Genomic DNA, 20,501 nt, shown 5'->3' with positions numbered 1-20,501 from the left:
GAGACCCTACTGTAATCTGCAAACCAAAATGTGGAGAGTATATTACAAGCTTTCAGTGCAAACAGTGTTTCCTGAGTGTGTGTGTGTGTGTGTGTGTGTGCGTGTGTGTGTGCGTGCGTGTGTGTATGTGTATGTGCATGCGTACGTGCATGTGTGTGTGTGTGTGTGTGTGTGTGTGTGTGTGTAGCCAAAAACCTTGTCTGCTGTCCAGTAAAAGACAGCAATCATATAGACGGTTTTAACTTGACAACAAAAACATTCTAAATTGAACCCCCGCTCACTTCCTGTTGTAGTGTTTGCTATGGACATAAAAGAAGAAGAAAAACATTCAAGTGCAGGACTGACCATTCCGTGAAAACCGTCTATACAGCTGAGCAGCGAAAACAAAAGTAACGATGTCAAGTGAATATTTCTGCAGTTTGCCGAATGCTGAGAAAAAGGAAGTGCTGTGGGGTTGCGCTCTGGTGAAAACCGTCTATATCCTACAGTCAGTCAGTACTAGGGAAGAACTTGGCTAAGGGCATCTAGTTATTATAAGTATTCTTCAGTTGAAACCCATCATAGTTAGAGGGCATTAGGGTAGGCATTAGAGGCATAGAGCTCAGATCTAACTTCAATTATCCAGTCTGATCTTAGAGGTTAGAGTTCGGGAAGGAAAACACGGCACAAGTGGTCAGAAAACCAGCAATTTTCTGCCGTTGTTTGATGTGGAATGATATAGTCTGTATATAGACGGTTTTAACTTGACAAGAAAAGTCAAAATTGAACCCCAGCTCACTTCCTGTTACAGTGTTTGCTGTGGACAGAAAAGAAGAAGAAGAAGAAGGAGCAGAGCAGGAAGTCGTGCGGGCGGTTGAATGACAAATGACAAAGCACACAGACGAAGAAGAGAAATGAACAAGTGTTTTACAGAACAGAACCGCACCCAGCGTGTTTATCAGACCCACACATCCACCAACAGGAAGCACGCAGGGAGGGAGGGGACGTCTCTGCCTCGAATTTATTTACAGTCATCATTACAACTTAGTGTACATGTCCACTGTTTTGTCTCTGAATGACTACTGAACTGGTCGTCTGATCGACTCTATCAGAGTCATGTAAAGTAGTCAGTCTTATCTCTCTCCAGCCACTCTCAGGCTTATCTCTTTCCAGGGATAAAAGCATCTTAGATGGTTGTGTTACAGAACGTCTCTGTCTGAGCAGGGCAGGTTGAGTTCTGTGTGCTGCCTGGTGGGAGGCTGAGAGAGACGTGAAATGAGAGGAGCTCTTTGAGAGGCAGAGGTCTCGTGACTCAGCAGTGAGTCAACAGAAGGTCATCTGAAGATACGGCTTTACACACACACACACACACACACACACACACACAGACACACACACACACACACACACACACACACACACACACACACACACACACGGACAGCAACATTCCTGCACATTATGGATGTGGAAAATGTACATGAAAACAACCTCCATTAAAGGAATAGTTCACCCAAAAATCATCTACTCACCCTCATGCCAATTGAAACACAGGTGAAGTTTGTCCATATAACACACACACACACACACACACACACACACACACACACACACACAAACAGGTAGGTTGCCAGCACAACTCCATAGCAACCTCCCAAACAACTGAAGTCAATGGGGAGCAGTTGTGCTGAGCTGAACATCTGACTGTAACTATAACAAATAATGGTGTATAGATTAGGGCTGCTCGATTATGGCAAGAATCATAATTGACTCATTATTGAGATTACGATTATTTAACAAAATGACTCATTGACTTTGGCAACATTATGCATTTATTGAACTTGAATCAACTTTAAATATAATTGTACTGGAAAAACAATGACATAAATTAAAATTAAATGAAAGAAAATAGATCTAGATAAATAAATAGGCGAACTAAATGTTGTCACAACTTGTATTGACTTCATGCCTGGCTGCACGCGGCCGCTCACGTCACATCACGTCACCTGTGCCTCCGCCAGGCGTTGCTTCAGCGTCCGACACGCGTCTGGTGTGTTTTCACCTGTGTGTCATTTGGCAGGAGGGTGAGTAGACAGAATTTTCACTTTTGGCCGAACTATTCCTTCAACTGCTGTTCATAAGCTGTTATGTAAGAAGACTGATTTTAGCTTATAGGGGATCAAGAAGAAGTGTGTGTGTGTGTGTGTGTGTGTGTGTGTGTTTGTGTGTGTGTGTGTGTGTGTGTGTGTGTGTGTGTGTGTGTGTGTGTGTGTGTGTGTGTGTGTGTGTGCGTGCATGTGTGTGTGTGTTGCCAGAGAGCGGGTCAAATCAGGCCATGGGACTTACTATACCTCTGTAAGTCCAGGCAGTGAATCCTCTCTGTCGGGTGAGTTGAGGCCATTCCCATTGTTCTCATCTGTCGATACAAACGAAACACTAATTCAATTCAATTCAATTCAATATAACTGTATGAATCCACAAAGGCAATTTGTAACTAAGAGCAGACAGTAAACAGACATACACACAGACAGACAAATACAAGCCAAAGAGCTGTGTGGGACTGTTGGGCTGATTTGATTTGATGTGCAACTGCATTTAAAATAAGAATAATAACAATAGTCATAATGAAATAGAGATAAATAGCAGCAAACAAGAAAGAGTGAGGGCTTAAACTAGGGATGCACCGATATGAAAATTTTGCCCGATGTTGATAACCGATATTAAGATTGCTGTTATGGCCGATAACCGATATTTACCGATGTCGATATGATCTGTATAAAAACACATTTCTATGATAATAAAATTTTGTACATACTGAAAAACACATGTAAACACTGAATTTGAAAAAGTTATACATTTCTTTATTTCAAAAACATTTGTAAAAGCCCATAAATCATAGATTTACTGCATTATTTCATCTCAATGTGAAGAATTTGGCTGATACCGATAACCGATATTAACATTGCAACATCGGACCGATACCGATATGTTAAAAAATGACTAACATCGGCCGATACCGTTATGATTGCCGATATATTGTGCATCCCTAGCTTAAAGATAAGCAATGAAATACCACCGATACATGAGCGTGACTATGCTGGCCAATTTAAACATCTTCTACACTGTGCAGAGAGGTTTGATCATAAGTCCAGTCACAAGACAGGTGTTTGAAGTCCACATTTCAAAATCCGGCACAAGTCAACACAAAGACTTGAATGTGCCGTGCAGCTCAGCTTCAATAACAGAATGGTCAAATGGACTGTTTTTATATATCGCTTTTCTACCACTCAAAGCTCTTTACAACACATGCCTACACACAGTCACACCCACACACCAAGCTACCACGCAGAGTGCTGCTGGCACAAGCTACCACGCAGAGTGCTGCTGGCACAAGCTACCATGCAGGGTGCTGCTGGCACAACCATCCAGAGCTATGTGGGCTTCAGTATCTCGCCCGAGGACACTTCAACATGCCGACTGGAGGAGCTGGGGATCAAACCACCGACCTTGTTCTGATTAGTGGACAACCCGCTCTACCTCCTGAGCCACAGCCGCCCCCTGAAATAACTTCATGTGTTGAGTGATTCTGTTTGGACTTTTATGAGAGACTGCGTCCATTAGAATGTTCTGCCTCTTTGCAGCAGAGTTTTTCATGCAATGTTGTGTCTTAACTCCAGAGAGTGATCTTACATCAGCTGGTCTATCAAACTGACCCCCACAGACACGTCTCAGACGTGGACACTCAGCTCAACAAGGACCACATAAAAACTCTCTCTCTTAACGACTTCAAAAGAGTGAGACTCTTGTCCTGCTGGCAAGCTGGAAATCTGGGGGAGGGAGAGAGAGCTGGGGGAGAGAGAGAGAGAGGCACAGAGAGAGAGAGGGATGCTCACACACACATACTCTCAATTAACCCCCCCCCCCCCAACACACACACACACACACACACACACACACACACACACACACACACACACACACACACACACACACACACACACACACACACATCCTGTAACACAAAAGACACACAGCATTCCAGCAGCCTCTCTCCCAGTGTGAGGGACCCTGGCAGGCAGGCAGGCAGGCAGGCAGGGGGAATGTGCTCATGTAGCAGCCCTCATCACTCCCCCATGCTGGAAAGCAACACTTCCTGTGGGGGAGGCTGGCTGAGCGTGCAGCTGTCAGTCAGGGGGGGGGGCGGGTCAGAGGGCGGGGTCAGAGGCCGGGGGGGAGGCTGCGTCCCAGGGGTCCTAGCTCCCTCGTCAGTATAAACACACACACACGCGCACTAGGGGTGGAATCACCAGATGCCCCCGATACGATACTAAAACGATACTTGAGTCACGATACGATAGTATTGCGATATTGCGATATGCTAGTATTGCGATATATTGAATATTGCAATATTTCAATATATTGTCTAACTCCTTTTCCTACGTTTTCCTTCACCTCACCAGAAGTAAAACATGCAGTGTTTTTTTGTTTTGTTTTGTTTTGGCCCCACACGTAGGCTACATTATTAAGCTTCTCTGGACTCAATACGCCACTGCAGGTGCGGACTGCACCATCAGGCGCTTCGGGCAAATGCCCGGTGTCCTGGCATGGCATGGCCTGCAAAAAAATAAAATAAATAAAAAAGATATCGATACTTGGCGTCCAAATATCGATACAATATCGTCAGGCAAAATATCGCGATACTATGGTTTATCGATTTTTCCCCCCACACCTAACACACACACAGGAGGCATGATCCACAGCCTCCTTCAGCCGCATCCTCAACCCACCCAGTGATGACCAGCATGGGCCATGATGTGACAGACAGGAGGGTGAGCCAATGAGAGAGTGTAGTGTGTTCATGTGTGAGCTCTCTGATAGGCCGAGACACCACAGAGGAATGTGTTACAGTTAGAGCATGAGAATCCCTGAGGTATATGAAGGACAAAAGACACGGTGGGATGTTTCCCAGTGAGTCAGTGAGAAGCCTCCATGATGACACATGACTCATGATGCACAGCTTGGCTCTGTCGTTCTTCTTCTACAGCTTTGGGTCTGTGTTTCTTCTTCTTTTGTTGTCTCATATTTTTGGCCTGAGTCCAACACAGTCAGTTATCACGGGGCTGCCCGGCCTGAGCAAACACAAGCAGAGGCCCGGCAACAGCACCAGCACTGTGTTAGATTATAATAGAGGCTATGGATTTCTAACACAGAGCCTGTGGTCACTGGAGAAAAGGTTCACACAGACAGTTTAGCGCCTCAGGGAGAATTCGGCACAAAAGAATAAAGCAGACTCTACAGTGCAGACAGAAAGCTGGGGGAGAGAGACACCCATGTGCTTATTGTTGGTGCACACATGGCATAACTCTTCATTCAGCACAAACAAGTGCATTCATAACGCACGCACGCACGCGCGCACACACACACACACACACGCACGCACGCACGCACACACACACACACACACACACAACTTCCCATGTCACAGGGAGATGGAGCCGTACGTACACCACCTGAACAACGTATGTGCTGCTGTAGGACTGGCATGCAGAATAATAATAATAATAATGATTGGATTTATATAGCGCCTTTCCAAGTGCTCAAAGCGCTTCACAGAATCATTATTCGTTCACACGATTCGTACCGGTGGTTCGAAAGCGTGGCAGCCACACATCGGCGCTCATCGGCCCCTCCGACCACCATCATTCATACCAATCATACGAGGCAAGGAGGGTTAGGTGTCTTGCCCAAGGACACAACAACAGCAGCTGGGAGGGAGCGGGGATCGAACCGCCAACCCTTGCATCATTGGCCGACCCGCTCTACCTCCTGAGCTAATGCCACTAAAGAATGAGGAACACATACCTGTGTGTCTTCGCACACAGGAGATTGTTACAAGTGATGGGCATGACTCTACCCAGCTGAGCTCAATATTTAGTCAGAGGAAAGTTGAACATGTTACAGGCTTGCCTAGCAGTGTTGGAGCACCAACAAGTTCTGGCTGACTGATGTCGGTGTCTGTATTGTAATGTTTATGTTGTAATATATTGTATTTGTGATTTAATTGTTGTATTGATTGATGATGGAGTATTTCTATCTTGTAATTTATTGATTATTTTGATTTTAATTGTTTGGACCCCAATATTTTAATATTGTGTCAATAAAGTAACTAACTAACTAACTATGTCCTATATATTTGTGTAAAACCCAATAAAAATATTTTTGAGGGGAAAAAACACACCTTTATTCATTCACATGAAATTACCAAGGCAACCATGTTTTTTTTCCAACGCACACATGAGCTCAACTAAGATATTCTAAAAATAAAGCTCTCGCACATACGTGTTTTCAAACATAACATACCTTCCAACCAAACTCCCCCAACATTACTCTGGTCTATTGACTCCAGCTGACGTCTTCTCTTGTGGACATCATCTGCCCATCAGCAGAATGAACCAACTCAGTGTGAATCTGTGTCAGCCGGCTCTAACGTGCTCCAGTTTAAAGTGCCACTGCTAACCTGCACGGTTGAGGAACTCATGCCCTAGATCAGGTCCTCAACGTGGGGTCCACGGACCACCCAGAGGTCCTTGAGGGAGTTCCAGGGGGTCCCCCAGCAAAATGATTAAATAAGTGTTCAACTTCACCATTATTTCATTTACAAAACCAGAAGTTGACACAATTAGAGAACTAAAGAATGACTGTTTCACTGTTATCTCTCGACCTACAATACAGTTATGGAGTTCTGGACAAAAGCATAATTATCTATCAATAAAAAAATATGCTCAGATTTGCATTTGAGACACAAAATCTTGGGGATCCGGGGCTCAAATGGGGACTAAAGATACACCTTTTTGATATGAAAAAGTTTGAGGATCGCTGCCTTAGATCAGCTGCTACTGAACATTGCTCTCTTAGCACTTACTTAACACTTGATATGCTCAAAGCACAGATGACTTAGCTGTGCACACATGTTTCACACATTATCATGTGTATGACATCTACTGTATATGGATATGATACTCAAGCCCTGCAGACAAGGAGGGTGAGAGGGAGTACAAGGAGGGTGAGCAGCTTGGAGAGGCTCTGAGGACTTAATCAGAGGAAGACAGACAGACAGACAGACAGACAGACAGACAGACAGAGGAGACAGCAGGTAAACACAAGCCTGGGTCTGATTAGCAGAAACCGGAAGGCAGAGGAGAATGAACCACACCGCAGAGCGACAACACAAGTATGGTATCAACTACTGAGGAGAGGAGAGGAGAGGAGAGGAGGGGAGGGGAGGGGAGGGGAGAGGAGAGGATGGGAGGAGAGGAGAGGAGAGGAGAGGAGAGGAGAGGAGAGGAGAGGAGGGGAGAGGAGAGGAGAGGAGGGGAGAGGAGGGGAGGGGAGAGGAGAGGAGAGGAGGGGAGAGGAGAGGAGGGGAGAGGAGAGGGGAGGAGAGGAGAGGAGAGGAGGGGAGGGGAGAAGAGAGGGGATAGGAGAGGAGAGGAGGGGATGAGAGGAGAGGGGAGGAGAGGTGAGGAGAGGAGAGGAGGGGAGGAGAAGAGAGGAGAGGAGAGGAGGGGAGAAGAGGAGAGGAGAAGAGGGGAGGAGAGGAGAGGAGAGGAGAGGGGAGGGGAGGAGAGGAGAGGAGGGGAGAGGAGGGGAGAAGAGGAGAGGAGAGGAGAGGAGGGGAGGAGAGGAGAGGAGAGGAGAGGAGAGGAGGGGAGGAGAGGAGAGGAGGATTATGAGAGGACGGACAGACAGGCGTTACACAAAGCCTTTGATCTGCCCGTACCTGAGTGCAGGATAATCCTGAATGATGTCAGCACAACAGGACCATCTTTACAGAATAAACAGACAGACAGACAGACAGACAGACAGACAGACAGAAAGATGACAGACAGACAGACAGACAGACAGACAGACAGACAGACAGACAGACAGACACGGGAGATAATTCAGTATATTTTTTTAGTTCCTCTTGGACCCCCTTGCGTGGGACCTCATGCACAACATCTCTTACAAGCACATATGGATGGTAGCAGCACATTGTAATAACTGTTGATATTATATGGATGCTTTTCTTTCTTTTCCTTTCCTGTGTCTGAGCTTGTTTGTTTGTTTTGTTCATGTATTGTTACAATTGAAAATAAAATATATATAAAAAAGAGGAAAACAAATTGCCCTTGTTATCATCAGGATATAGGCCCAGAGGGCAGCAGCTGTTCCTCGACAAAGGCCACTAAGAATACCACAAAACAAGAGGTCATGTGCAGGGTAGAGAGGAAGTGCTTTATCTTCAAGAAACACACATTAAATAAGCATGCGGCCAATCTTCAACTTCAGAAAGTTGGGGGAAACTATCTTTTTCTGGGAATATTGGTCAGCATAGAGTATATAGCATAGAGTATATATATACAGCATAGAGTATATATATATATATATACATATATATATATATATATATATATATATATATATATATATATATATATATATATATATATATATATATATATATAGAGTATATAGCCGAGCAGAGTATGGTGAAGAAAGCAGCTTCAGTTTGATCCCTTGATATTAATATGCAACCTTTAGCCTGGTTGTCTGTTGTGACATGATTCATTTGAGAAGGCAGCAGAGAGTAATCAATATAAAATATGATCCTATACCGTAAATGACAAAAACATTTTTTCTTACAGCCACAGCTGTTTCCATAAACAGCTTACATGAACCCAGATTTTATGGCCTTCAGAATTGTTTTTCCTTCATTTAGATGTTTTATGTCCGCACACCCAAAGGCCACGAGGTAAGAGGGAGGCATTATGGAAACAGACTGGGTTCTAAACTTAGAGCAGAATGATCTGACAGCACAGAAACGAGTCAAAACAATCCCAGCGCTCATCTACCTCAATGAGACCAAATCTGGCCTGAGCCACATTCTGCATGCTTTCCCTGTTTCACTTTACCATGCCCCTATCAAAGGGCTAATACAATCACTGCTCCAGTTTCCATAGCAACGCTTTGGCTCTGCCTCAAGACTGAGGGGAAGATGACTTCACCGGCTAAGGCGGCAGAGTAAAATCACCTTATATGGAAGCACATCGCTTAAATAAATAACTATTTCATATTTAATGCACTAATAAATGTTCCGATTCGCCATGAATGAACAGTGTCCTAAATAGTGCCTGACTGTCCCTCACAGAACGCAGTTAGTTTGGCATTTAGTGCAGGAAACGCCAAAAGCTTCATGGGAAAAATAATCACTTCTAGTCAACAATCTCCAAATTTCAACATAAATACAACAAAAGACAATAATTGGGCTTTGAAAAATGAATCAATTTAGATGTTAGGTGGGAAAAGACAATATTGTCCATAATAATATAATTACCAAAAAATACATCTTGTTAGTGGAGCAGAATGATTGTCTATAAATCAGTGAGTGGGCAGCTGTTAACGAGGTAATACACTCAGAGAGGTGAGGAAGGGTCCCTTCATCTTGTTTCCTGCTTCCTGCATGTGCCTGAAGGTTTCCCCTGATAACAGCCTTAACAAAGCTGCTGATGTGAGAGCACAGTCCATCAAGCTAGAGCCAAACACACACATGTCTTTATTAACAACGCTCACTGATGAGCACGCTAAAGACAGGAATTACAAACAGCCCAAGACTAATTGATATTTGATTAAGTTCAGTCAACTCACTTTGCATCAGCCTGAATGCTGGGAGGTTTATTTTCCCTCGAAGAGAGAGAGGGGACATGTTGTAAGGCTGTAACAGGATCAGGACATGTTTACTTTGAAGGCTACTCTTCAATGAACAGTAGCCTACAAGAATTGTACTGAATATGTTATTATACCATGGTCTGGGTGAATACGCATTTCTGATTGGCTGCAGGGTGTCCATTAATTTGTGATAACTAGCTAAGTAGTTCCAGGCAAATGGTCTGTTCACCATCACCTACTGTAATCTAATAGTTTTCAAAATTCAGTTATTTACAATGAAAAAATAAGTGTCCACCACTTGCTCCAATTGAAAATCATTGTCCATTTCCTGAGTCTGCGCAAATGCGTCCCACAATATTTTATCTATCTCTGTGTAACAGGGTTATTATAGTTTGTTGAAGTTTGACAAAATTCGTTCTTATTTTTTATCTGGCAAGCAAGTTATTGTGCTGTCTTGCAGATTTATTATTTTCTTTGGTTTTACATTTTGTTCATCTATGCAAGGTTTGAGCGCCCTCTTGTGGCTTGTGGTGGATGGTGGTAAACATAGCAAACCGGAAGTCGTGACGTCTTCACCTGTGGTACGTAAGCTACTGAAACAGCTCCGTGGCTTTTGTCAGATGCTAAGTTATAAAGCTAACTTCACTCAAATCAAAGTGTACAGGAAGTGACATGACTAGTCTGGTCACGCTACGTGACTGTCTGTAAGTTGCAGTTCCACCGTCAATTCTGTTGTTTTGATCTAGTGAAGTGTGTTAGCTTATGCAGTGGTTAGCTGCTGGGTGTCATGCCCTGTTCGCTTGTGCAGTGGTTAGCTGCTGGCTGTCATGCCCTGTTAGCTTGTGCAGTGGTTAGCTGCTGGGTGTCATGCCCTGTTAGCTTGTGCAGTGGTTAGCTGCTGGGTGTCATGCCCTGTTAGCTTGTGCAGTGGTTAGCTGCTGGCTGTCATGCCCTGTTAGCTTGTGCAGTGGTTAGCTGCTGGGTGTCATGCCCTGTTAGCTTGTGCAGTGGTTAGCTGCTGGCTGTCATGCCCTGTTAGCTTGTGCAGTGGTTAGCTGCTGGCTGTCATGCCCATCTATGGTCATGCCCTGTCGTTCTAACGAAGTATTGCACAACTGTGCAACATGGCGACTGCTTCAGTGTGTTGAATCTATTCCTATTCTGTTGTGCAGGGGCAAGGAGCTGTATATAAATGTCTGTCATCACCATCCACATTCGTGTTTTTACAGGTATGTTTGCATTATTTTATGAACACTGTAAGAACTTTGCATAGAATTATTTTGTTTATTTTTTTCCCCATATAAACAAAGAACTTTTATGGAAAGAAATGACAGCTCCATATTGCCCCATTGCAACATCAGAGCCCAGCAGCCTCCGCCATTTTTTATTTTTGGAAGCGTGACAGCGCCAAAAGAACCTCGCACAGGCTCGCAGTGGTCAGCTGCGGTAGCGCTGGCCCCTATAATCAGCCTCTCTAAACAGTAACTCAACGGGAGAACACTCTAAACTTTGGGGATTCACATCTTTTCCGGGCGTACTGCAAATCTTGATTGAAGTGGTGTAGTGCAGGGATGTAAAACAACAACCATATTGTGGAAACTAAGCAAAATTTTTCGTTTTCTTTGTTTAGTTTTTTCAAGATAAATACCTAATGAAAAGGACCCGAGGTTCAACTCCCGTTGAGTTACTGTTTAGAGAGGCTGATTATAGGGGCCAGCGCTACCGCAGCTGATCACTGCGAGGCGCATTCTGTTTCCAAAAATGGCCGGAGTGTCGTCTCTTTCCTTCCACGCTCTTTGATATAAATCTAGACTGTTGCTTTTCTTCTTCTACAGTTTTGTTTAACAGCGGTTTGTAAACAAATTAAAAGATGCATTAGCGCCACCCACACTCACTGCTTAAATGACCCAGCCCTTCAGATTACTTATTTTTATAACTATATATTTTTTGGGGGCATTACAGGTGGTATTTATGTAAAATATGGAATGACAGCTTGGAATAGATATAGAGAGGCAAAGTGACCGCCTACTTCCTGCTTCAGCACTGTACCAGAGATTTTCATCCGCCATTTATTTTCCCATAGACATTTCGTAAAATGCGTAGAAAAATAGTTTTACTAAACGGTACAGATATATTTAGAAACAGGAGAGATCGCATAACATTTCACTGGGACCAAAATGTAGAAAGAATCCGGGTTTAAAGAAAATATTTTTTCAATGTTGTTTTTTAAAGTTTTGGTCCGAGTAAAATGTTCTATGGTCTCTCCTGATTATAGCGTTAGCTGAACCATTTGGTTTGACGAAGTAAAACTATTTTATAAGCATTTTACGAAATGTCTATGAGAAAATAAATGGCGGATGAAAATCTCTGGTACAGTGCTAAAGCAGGAAGTGACGTTCCACTTTGCCTCTATAAAATTGAAGTTTCTACACTTCACTGTGGGTTTGTGACGCACCTGTGTTGAACCAATGGGTGCTCAGCTTGACGCGTTTCTCGTCATCCCCTGTCATCCCCTGTCATCCGCAGTCGGGCGCAGTTGGTGGGGAGCAACTATTTTGTCTCGCCGATTCTCAACTCATATCCAATATCATATTGTTTTGGCCAGTTCGGACCTGAATATCTTCTATGGCGATCAGAATGAAACCAAGGTTATCTGGGTGAGTAAAACATCATATTTTAAGCTGGAAATAAGGTCCGGGTGTAAAATAAACTTAATTTTCCTTTAATAAACACTAAACAGTATAGATATCATTAGTTTATCTAAAGCAATGTCCCTCATGGTGGAACAAAGTGTAATATTTTGCAGCCAGCTGACAGCTAAAAGGCCTTCGGCTGGGAGCATCAACTGAAGATCGCTGCCACTGTAATATGAAAAATGACATTCCCAGATTGGAGTTTTTCCGTGTTTTTCTGTTTTTTCCAAAGGTAAGCAGAAACCCTGCAAAGCGTTCCCACGCCTCTCTTTACTTCCCCACAGAGCTGGACACAATCAATATCCAGATCATATTTGCTGCAGAGATCATGAAACTACATTACTCTGTGTATTGATTGCTCATAAGTTCATAAATGCATTTACAGTAGCCTATATGTTGTCAACACATACTGATGATGCTTAAGAAGAGGGTTTGAGAGGTTTGTAATTGTGATATACTTGATTATCCATTAAGACCAGGCTTTCACACAGGACGCCGAAGCAACGCTCAACCGAAGCTGTACCTCCACTGTCCCCACAAGCTGTACCTACACTGTCCCCACAAGCTGTACCTACACTGTCCCCACAAGCTGTACCTACACTGTCCCCACAAGTTTCATTTAGGGGTCCTTGTTAACAGGCGAAGCCGTTCACACGCTGAAGCCGTGCTGAAGCCACGCTCACGCCACGCTGAAGCGATCACTCAGGATTGACGCTGAATTTCCAAGCGTGATGCTGAAGCCGTGAAGTCGTGAGGCATGAAGTCAATGGCAGTTGTGGGCGGGTTCAAGGCGCCAGAGTAGGCGCTGAGAGGAAAAGACAAGGGGCTCTATCTTCCGACAGGCGCTATCCCCTAATAGCGCTTTGCACACTGTTTGCGCGTGCCTTAAGGCACGGAAGATAGCATTCCGCCTTGTGCCGTCCGCCAGGTGTTCTGCCAAGTTTTGCTCTCCCGCCGAGCAGCAAAAAAAAGCATCCCCACCTTACGGGAGCATACTTGTAATGATGTATACAGAAATGTAACTGTTTCAAAGTGATATAATTGTCTGGTAGACGTGACCTCCCTGATTTCTAAGTTAAAACAGCCCCGAAATATGTTGGGGATGCAATTCTCGGCGGGCATGTGGAAACGTTCACGGCACCTGTCGCAAGCGCAAATTAGCCGTGCCAATTCTGCCAAAAGTCATCTGCGCCCCAAAATGCCTGCGCAAATGGGATTTGGGCGGTCTTAACTACCAGAATTATTCACAGGCGTGGCCAGGCAAGGCTGGGCATTACGTCAATCAAAACCAATCAGCTTCCCGTCTTGCAATGGCTGTTTGCGCGAGGAATGCAATATGCTGTAATTCTCTCCATGCATAATAGAGTGTACTCACTCGTGCGAGGACAGAGAGAGCTTATTGACAGATCATCTGTGGTGCCAACGACCCTCCGGGTTATGAAGGTAAATAGCCTATGTCCTGTCCAACAAGTTTTCTCAATTAATTTCCCTCTTTGCGATGTGATAAAAGTTTCTCAGTGAGTTATAGTTGATTGCCTCACTGAATTATCTGCTAATACCCAATTTTAGCAGCATAATTTGATGTCTTGGCGTGGCAAGGCTGTGCTTGATGACATATCCAAAAGGAATTCCACTTTCCACTCCGCAAATACCTCTCTGCGCTGGGAGTGCAGCCGTAATCTCCGCGCAGAGCGCCCAGCGCAGAGAGGTATTTGTGCGTAAGAGGTAATTTTTTTTTTTTTTTTGGTAACTTTTGTTTTAGAACAGAGTGTTTGCATCACATTCCAACATTTCTCCACATGAGTGACAGTTTTACAAATCCAAACACACAGAAATAAAATAAAAAACAAAAAACAACAAACATTCAGGTCATCATGATGGGTGTTACAGATCAATTCTTAGTTTTTTAATAGTTAGCTTTGTATTAAGTTATGTTGTTCAGTTACTTGTTCCAATCAGCTTCAGAGAGAGAGAGAAGTAGAGAACGAAAAATAGAGAAAAAAGGGGAGTGAGACATACACGTGTATAATATACAGTCGGTGTGACAATACACATGGGCCAAACGAGCATAGACGAGGCTAAATGAGAGTAGAAGCTCCTCCAATACTCATATGCGCCCAAACCATTTGGACCAGAACCTATCAAATTTATCCTTTCTCAATCTTAGATAGAAGGTCAGCTTTTCCCTCTCATATATTTCCTGTATAGTTGCTATCCACTCTTTTTTTGTTGGTGCGTCCTGGTTTGTAAGCGGTCCTTTTCAAAGCTCTTAGCACAAAGTAATTGCGCGCTGCTGATGATAGGATAACGCCATCTATCACCACATTTTAGCGCTGAAACGCCTGCTTTGTCATGGGGCAGCCAATGCCCAGTACGATTATCACAGGCATGCGCTTGTGTCCGCCCCCAATTTGCATTGCGCACGGCGTTAAACGAGCGCAAACGCAAAATTAGCGCTTTTGGGAAGATAGAGGGCAGTGCCTCTTGTGTGAACAGTAACTGTTCACTGTTCTTGTCCTGGGGACCAGACCTTTCAAATATGTCGCTTTGAGTTTTAACAAGCATGATTTTTTTCCAAAATATAACAAAACAGTGCTCAACTGATTGTCATTATTGTGGTCGTGACTCCACCTGTGATTTGAGTGGAGCTGATATACTGTTAAACATTTTTACAAAAACTACAAAAAAGTACTAGGACATTTTCTGCAGAGCTACATCCTATTTTGTTTTGTTCTGATTTTATTATGTATTTATTTTTTATCATGGTATAAAGTAGTAAATGAGTTATCAGATGCAGAAGTGCATTTATTCTGCATTTCAGTTATAGCCTCCACATGTTGTTATCTTTAGTTTGGAGAAGTTTGTATTCCAGTCTCATACACTACAGCTTTGTTTCAATTCTCACTGTGCCTATGACTTGGTCAACCAGCAACTGAACTGAAATGTGTAACAAGCGTATTTGAAACGCTAAGCAACAATAATGATCTAAATCCTAATGAGGAAAACTCTGTCCGTCTGTCATCATCCATTTATCTCCTCAACCGGTTGGCCAATCCATCTGCACATGGGCATTGGACATTATAGGCGGGGCCTGATGATGCCGATTCTGCCATTTTCCCAACTTTATTTTTGGCAAGTCTGTGTGGTGTCCACGCATCCCTGGGGATGGACTACTAGCATGTAAATAAATACATGTAAAACTGAATTATATTCACCTTTTCCATCCCCACCATTTCATGCACTCTGCATGAAACTGAACATCTGTGAGACATCTCATATTAGGGAGCAGGACAAACCCTTCTATGTATTTTCTGGCTACTGGAAACCATCATATTATATAAATAAAATACAAACTATTCAGCAGAATTTAACGCAAACTCTACTTTTCCTGTCATGGCAACTATTTTGCATAAGAGTTACACTATCCTTGTCAGAGGGCTGAGACGGCAGGGCACACTATCTCATGCTTTTTGGTTCTGCCCGTCGCTGACGGGGTTCTGGGCGAAAGTGTTTGACTGGTACTCTAAGGCCTACGAAATAACCCTTCAGCCGGAGGCAGAGCTCGCCATCTTCGGCTGCTCGGAGTCCTCTCTGGACTTCCCTACAGCTGTGCAGCAGTCTCTGACGCAGGGGACAACTGTTGCCAAGAGACTCATCCTGAAGGAATGGAAGTCCCCCTCTTCACCTCCTTTTCAAATGTGGTTGACGGACATGACCTCGGTTATACGGATGGAGAGACTTAGGATCCTGAGGACCAACTCACTCAAAAAATTCTCGGCCATCTGGGACTCGTTCCTGGCCTACCTTCATGAGGTTAAGGGTGACAGGTGACTCGCCCGGCTGGTTGCTCGTGACCCCTTGCGTGGGATCCTTTGGACAATATCTCTTTAAGTTCATAAGCACCTTAAGCGGCTTGTAGCACCACAATATTGTAATATTGAATGTTGATCATGTTTTTGTTTGTTTTTTCTCTCTGTCCGAGCCTGTTTGTGTGTTTTGTTTGTGTACTATTTAGAAAAATTTAAAATAAAATATTGGGGAAAAAACGCCAATATCATCCTCACAATCTACTCCAATATTAGCTATTGATTATTGATGGCATAGCTTGGTTGGTCTTAACAGAGCACAGCATTCTGCTATAAATCATTGATAAATCTTTTATTCATCTTTTATGATGGAGAGAGTGGCCTGAAGCCACAGACTGAAAACAGATCAACATTTAGCAAGATGTGTCTGCATGGCTATAACATATGACATGTGATTCACATGCTTGTCTCTCAGACAGGGGAAACCATGTTAATTTGTTTACTCATACAGATCAATGCTTCACCCATGATGACCCATTGCTGTGCAATGTATCTTGCTTTAATGCTTTGCACTTAGTTAATTAATCAATAGCAGTTGATACACATTTGACTCATGAGTATGTAGGCTATTGTATTCCTCAGCTCAGAGATACTGTAGCCTACTTTGATATATCAGACAGACAGCCAGTTTGCCTATAGTCTTCTTGACCTTTGACATGGATGAGTGTCAGTAGCCTCCTCCATTCTCCCACTAGGACGGTTTCAGTTTGAATAGCTGCCAATTTGATGAAGCAATATGCATAAGTTAGAGGCGGGGAAGAGGCTTTTCAAAGTCAAATTCCCATTGACCTACTTGTATAGGGACTTAGTGACCTTTTAGTACAAGATGTTATTTGTAATCTATTAGGCCTATGTGATACCCTAATATTTACACATGGGCAATAATGAGTTGTTTGTGTGTTGTTTTAGGATTAGCATAGCCTAGTTGTTTTGTTTGGGTGTGGTGGGCAGTTACAGTTTCAATATCTACTGGCTAAACAGTTCTGTGACCAAATGAAGAGTTTGATATAGCACGAAAAAACGACCACGACGACCCGTATAGGCTACATAGCTAACTAGATGATTATTTAATTAGCCTACCTCCAGTCTGGGAATCCGTTGCGCTCTTCAGCTCGATTAAAGTTTCATCCCTCGCCTGTCCCGTTATTCGTTTCATGCTGGCCGACACAGAGCCGTCACCTCACCTCCTCAGGAAAAGTAGGGAAGGAGCCAGGAGGTGAGGAGGAGGAGGATGCGGGTTGACGAAGACTCCAGCATACAGAGAAGCGCTGGCAGTGGCTGCTGATGGGAGATCAGTCACACACTGCGACCAATGAGCGTGATTCTGATGAATGGTAGAAGCATCTTTTTTCTGTTTTACATGAGGAATATAACCGCTATCCTAACCGATCCCTAGCCAGCTGTAAGTAACAAACTGTGCCCGCCACATATCTCCCTCAGGCAGGCAGCTGCTACCCGAGACGACTAGGCACGGATAAAGGGGAGTAGCCGCATTTTTCGTCGGCATAGTGCGTGTGTGTGTGTTTCGTCTGCATAGTGTGTGTGTTTCGTCGGCATAGTGTGTGTGTGTGTGTGTGAGATCATTCCCCTCAATCTCATTTGAAACGTATCCACGTGAATCCACCGGCACCGTCAGTTTTGTGTAGGCTATCAATCGATGTGTTTCTCAGCAGTTGAGCAGTTAGGTAGGCTATTGTAATAGCCTGCTGCATTGGAGTTAATTAGGCTACATCATTTCGGATAAATAAACCCGAGCTGAACAGCTGACAGTCTGACTCAGTGTTAGTGAGGACATCTAGTGGGCATTTTCTGTATTGCCCAAATCTGTGGTGACATGCCAAAGTCACGCCCCCTTCCAGGTTAGGACCAAGACAAAAGGCTTATAAAAATAGTTTTATTTTACCAAGCGATTCAGCTGTTTAGAATCAGGGGAGACTATATACAGTAGGCTTATAGCCTAGGTTTGACCAAGAAGTAAAACAATTTTTACTAGTGTACTGCCCCCCCCCTGGTCTGGAACACAGTGTTTATTTATTTCTTAATGTGTTTATTAAAATGATCTCCATTAGCTGACGCCTACATGACCGCTATGAAATAGAATGCAAAATACCCCAACATCTAAAATCTCAGTAATAAATTAAAAAAGCATGTTCATTTGGGAGCGCTTCAAAGGTGCAAATCTTGGATTGAACATTATTCCTGATTTGCAGGAATCTGAGCCAGTTCGTGCCGGGCAACTCAAACTTCCTCTTCAGTAGCTCAAAGGATGCAAAATGACCATCTATGTATAGGTATTTGATGGAAACCAGCCCCTTCGCACTCCAGGCATGGTAGTTTGCCATCCGGGGTTATTAAGTGATGTTTATGCAGCTCCTTTTACAGATGGTTTGTTGAATTCTGCCCATGACTCCTCTGGGACGTTCAACAGCATCAACTCCTTCAACATTGAGCATTAACCCATTGATACCTGATGCAGCATTTGCGTGTATATCCCTCATTTGTGTGTGTATCCCTTTAACACCGCGAACCACATGACGTGGTTCGCAGTCTTAAAGGGATACACACAAATTCTGCATCAGGTATCCGTGGGTTAAACCCCTATGCAGCAGCTATACACATGGGCTTACACAATGTCACAACTTTTTTTTTTAACATCATCATCGTCATCTTCTCAAGAAAGATAGTCTAATGGCCTGGCTGTGGGATTAGACTGTCCTGCTCTGCAGCTCAGGAAGCACATTGTGCTAATTAGCAGAGGCTAATGGGCTGGCTAACCCTTCTGGTTTGAAATGGCCCACTCACTAGTTTAAAAACTGCATTGCAAACATTGGCCTTAATTGCGGTCCTTTGTGTTCAAGCAGAGCCGCTCTATCCAGCTGCTTCTGAAGCTTTGCTAATGACTTGACGCAAGCTCTGACCACCAATCCCAAACTCCCTGAGTAATAAAGCTATGCTGTCAGATCCTGAGTGCCTCCCTGGAACTTCAACATGTCAGCCTCTTTCTTACCAGGCCTCTTTTACAATGTCTTCAGATTTAGCACAATCACCTCTGCTGATGTGTTCACCCACACAGAGGTTCATTTGACATATAGGCTATATCTGCCTCTCTGTCAACTTACCAATTGATAACTGTTAATTCAGTTGTTTGAAATTCCAAATGCATTGTTTAAGCAATTCACATTTTTCAATGACTATGAGTTGAGAATTCATTTTTATCTTTATGTAGGGATTTTGTTTTGTAGCTGCACATTCTGCTGGACTATATAAGTACATTGTACTTCAGCCTACTCCTTTTCGGACTTTTGCCGCTGGCATTGTATTCTGATTAACTATTCTGTTTTCTTCATTTGGTATTTCGTGCTATTGTATATCCATTATTTATTTATTATTATTTGTCTGAAATAAAGCTTTCATTCATTCATTCCCAATTCATTTTTCAAACGCCACACTTCACCGCACCATTAGTTGTCTTATAGATGCTTTTCACGGAATTGTGTTGCTAGGGAACAGTTTAGAACCTAGCTCATGTCCTGCCAGTTATTGTACGAGCAAACACTGCGATATGAAGTCAGCTTGGGGGGGATTTAGAATGTTTATTATGTTGTCGGGTTGAAACGGGCTGTTGGTTCAGTCATTGGTGCCATTCGAGTGGTCAGGTGTTGTTTACATAAAGGGTTCAGGCAATAAACTGCTGCTTCTGCCATTTCTACTGTGGTCTACATATTTACTGCTCCTGCTGGAGGAGACGCAGACGTTAGACAGATAATTAACATGGCATTTCAGGGAGGCACATCATTGGCTGTCGTAGTACTGGAACCACTTTTCACACGGTAATAGGACCATTACTTATTTTTATGAAGTATAGATTTGACTTCATTGGGACACTTAAGGGTGGTGATGCATGAGGCAATATTAGTCAAATGTTTCCTTGTGAGTAATTATCTACTCACAGTCTGCTGTCTGTGATGGAATAACCTGTGCTAACAATTGATCATTGTTGTTGTCCTTCAAGTTGCCTGGAAAATGTTGCATTTGTAAGGCCATGACATGGACACACTTTTGGGTCAGCTAGATCTGGATAATATATCAAGCTTTTGTCTGTTATTATATGTCGCCATTGTTTTGGTTATCATCTACATGATCTCAAAATATTGCCCGTGCAATGTGCACTATCAGCACTATCAGCAATGCAACATTGATTAGTTGGAACAAGCTTCATGTTATACATACGTCCCGAATGTATAGAGTGTACAAG

The 20,501-nt window shown here is 43.4% G+C and overlaps 1 protein-coding gene across 1 annotated transcript in view; it reads right to left on the bottom strand.

Moving 5' to 3' along the window:
• ano5b (anoctamin 5b) overlaps positions 1-17,402 on the bottom strand; it is a gene marked incomplete at both ends in the record, with an annotated part of 38,005 nt that extends 20,603 nt beyond the window's left edge. The window contains 3 exons of the mRNA XM_083662057.1: positions 2,331-2,395; positions 7,760-7,804; positions 17,327-17,402. Coding sequence (XP_083518183.1) covers positions 2,331-2,395; positions 7,760-7,804; positions 17,327-17,402 — 186 coding nt within the window. The remainder of the gene's footprint in view (positions 1-2,330; positions 2,396-7,759; positions 7,805-17,326) is intronic.
• Between the last annotated feature and the right edge of the window lie 3,099 nt (positions 17,403-20,501).

This window comes from Poromitra crassiceps, assembly GCF_964638095.1.
Source record: "Poromitra crassiceps genome assembly, chromosome: 28".
Classification (NCBI taxonomy): Eukaryota; Metazoa; Chordata; class Actinopteri; order Beryciformes; family Melamphaidae; genus Poromitra; species Poromitra crassiceps.
This window is presented reverse-complemented; position numbering and strand designations above follow the sequence as displayed.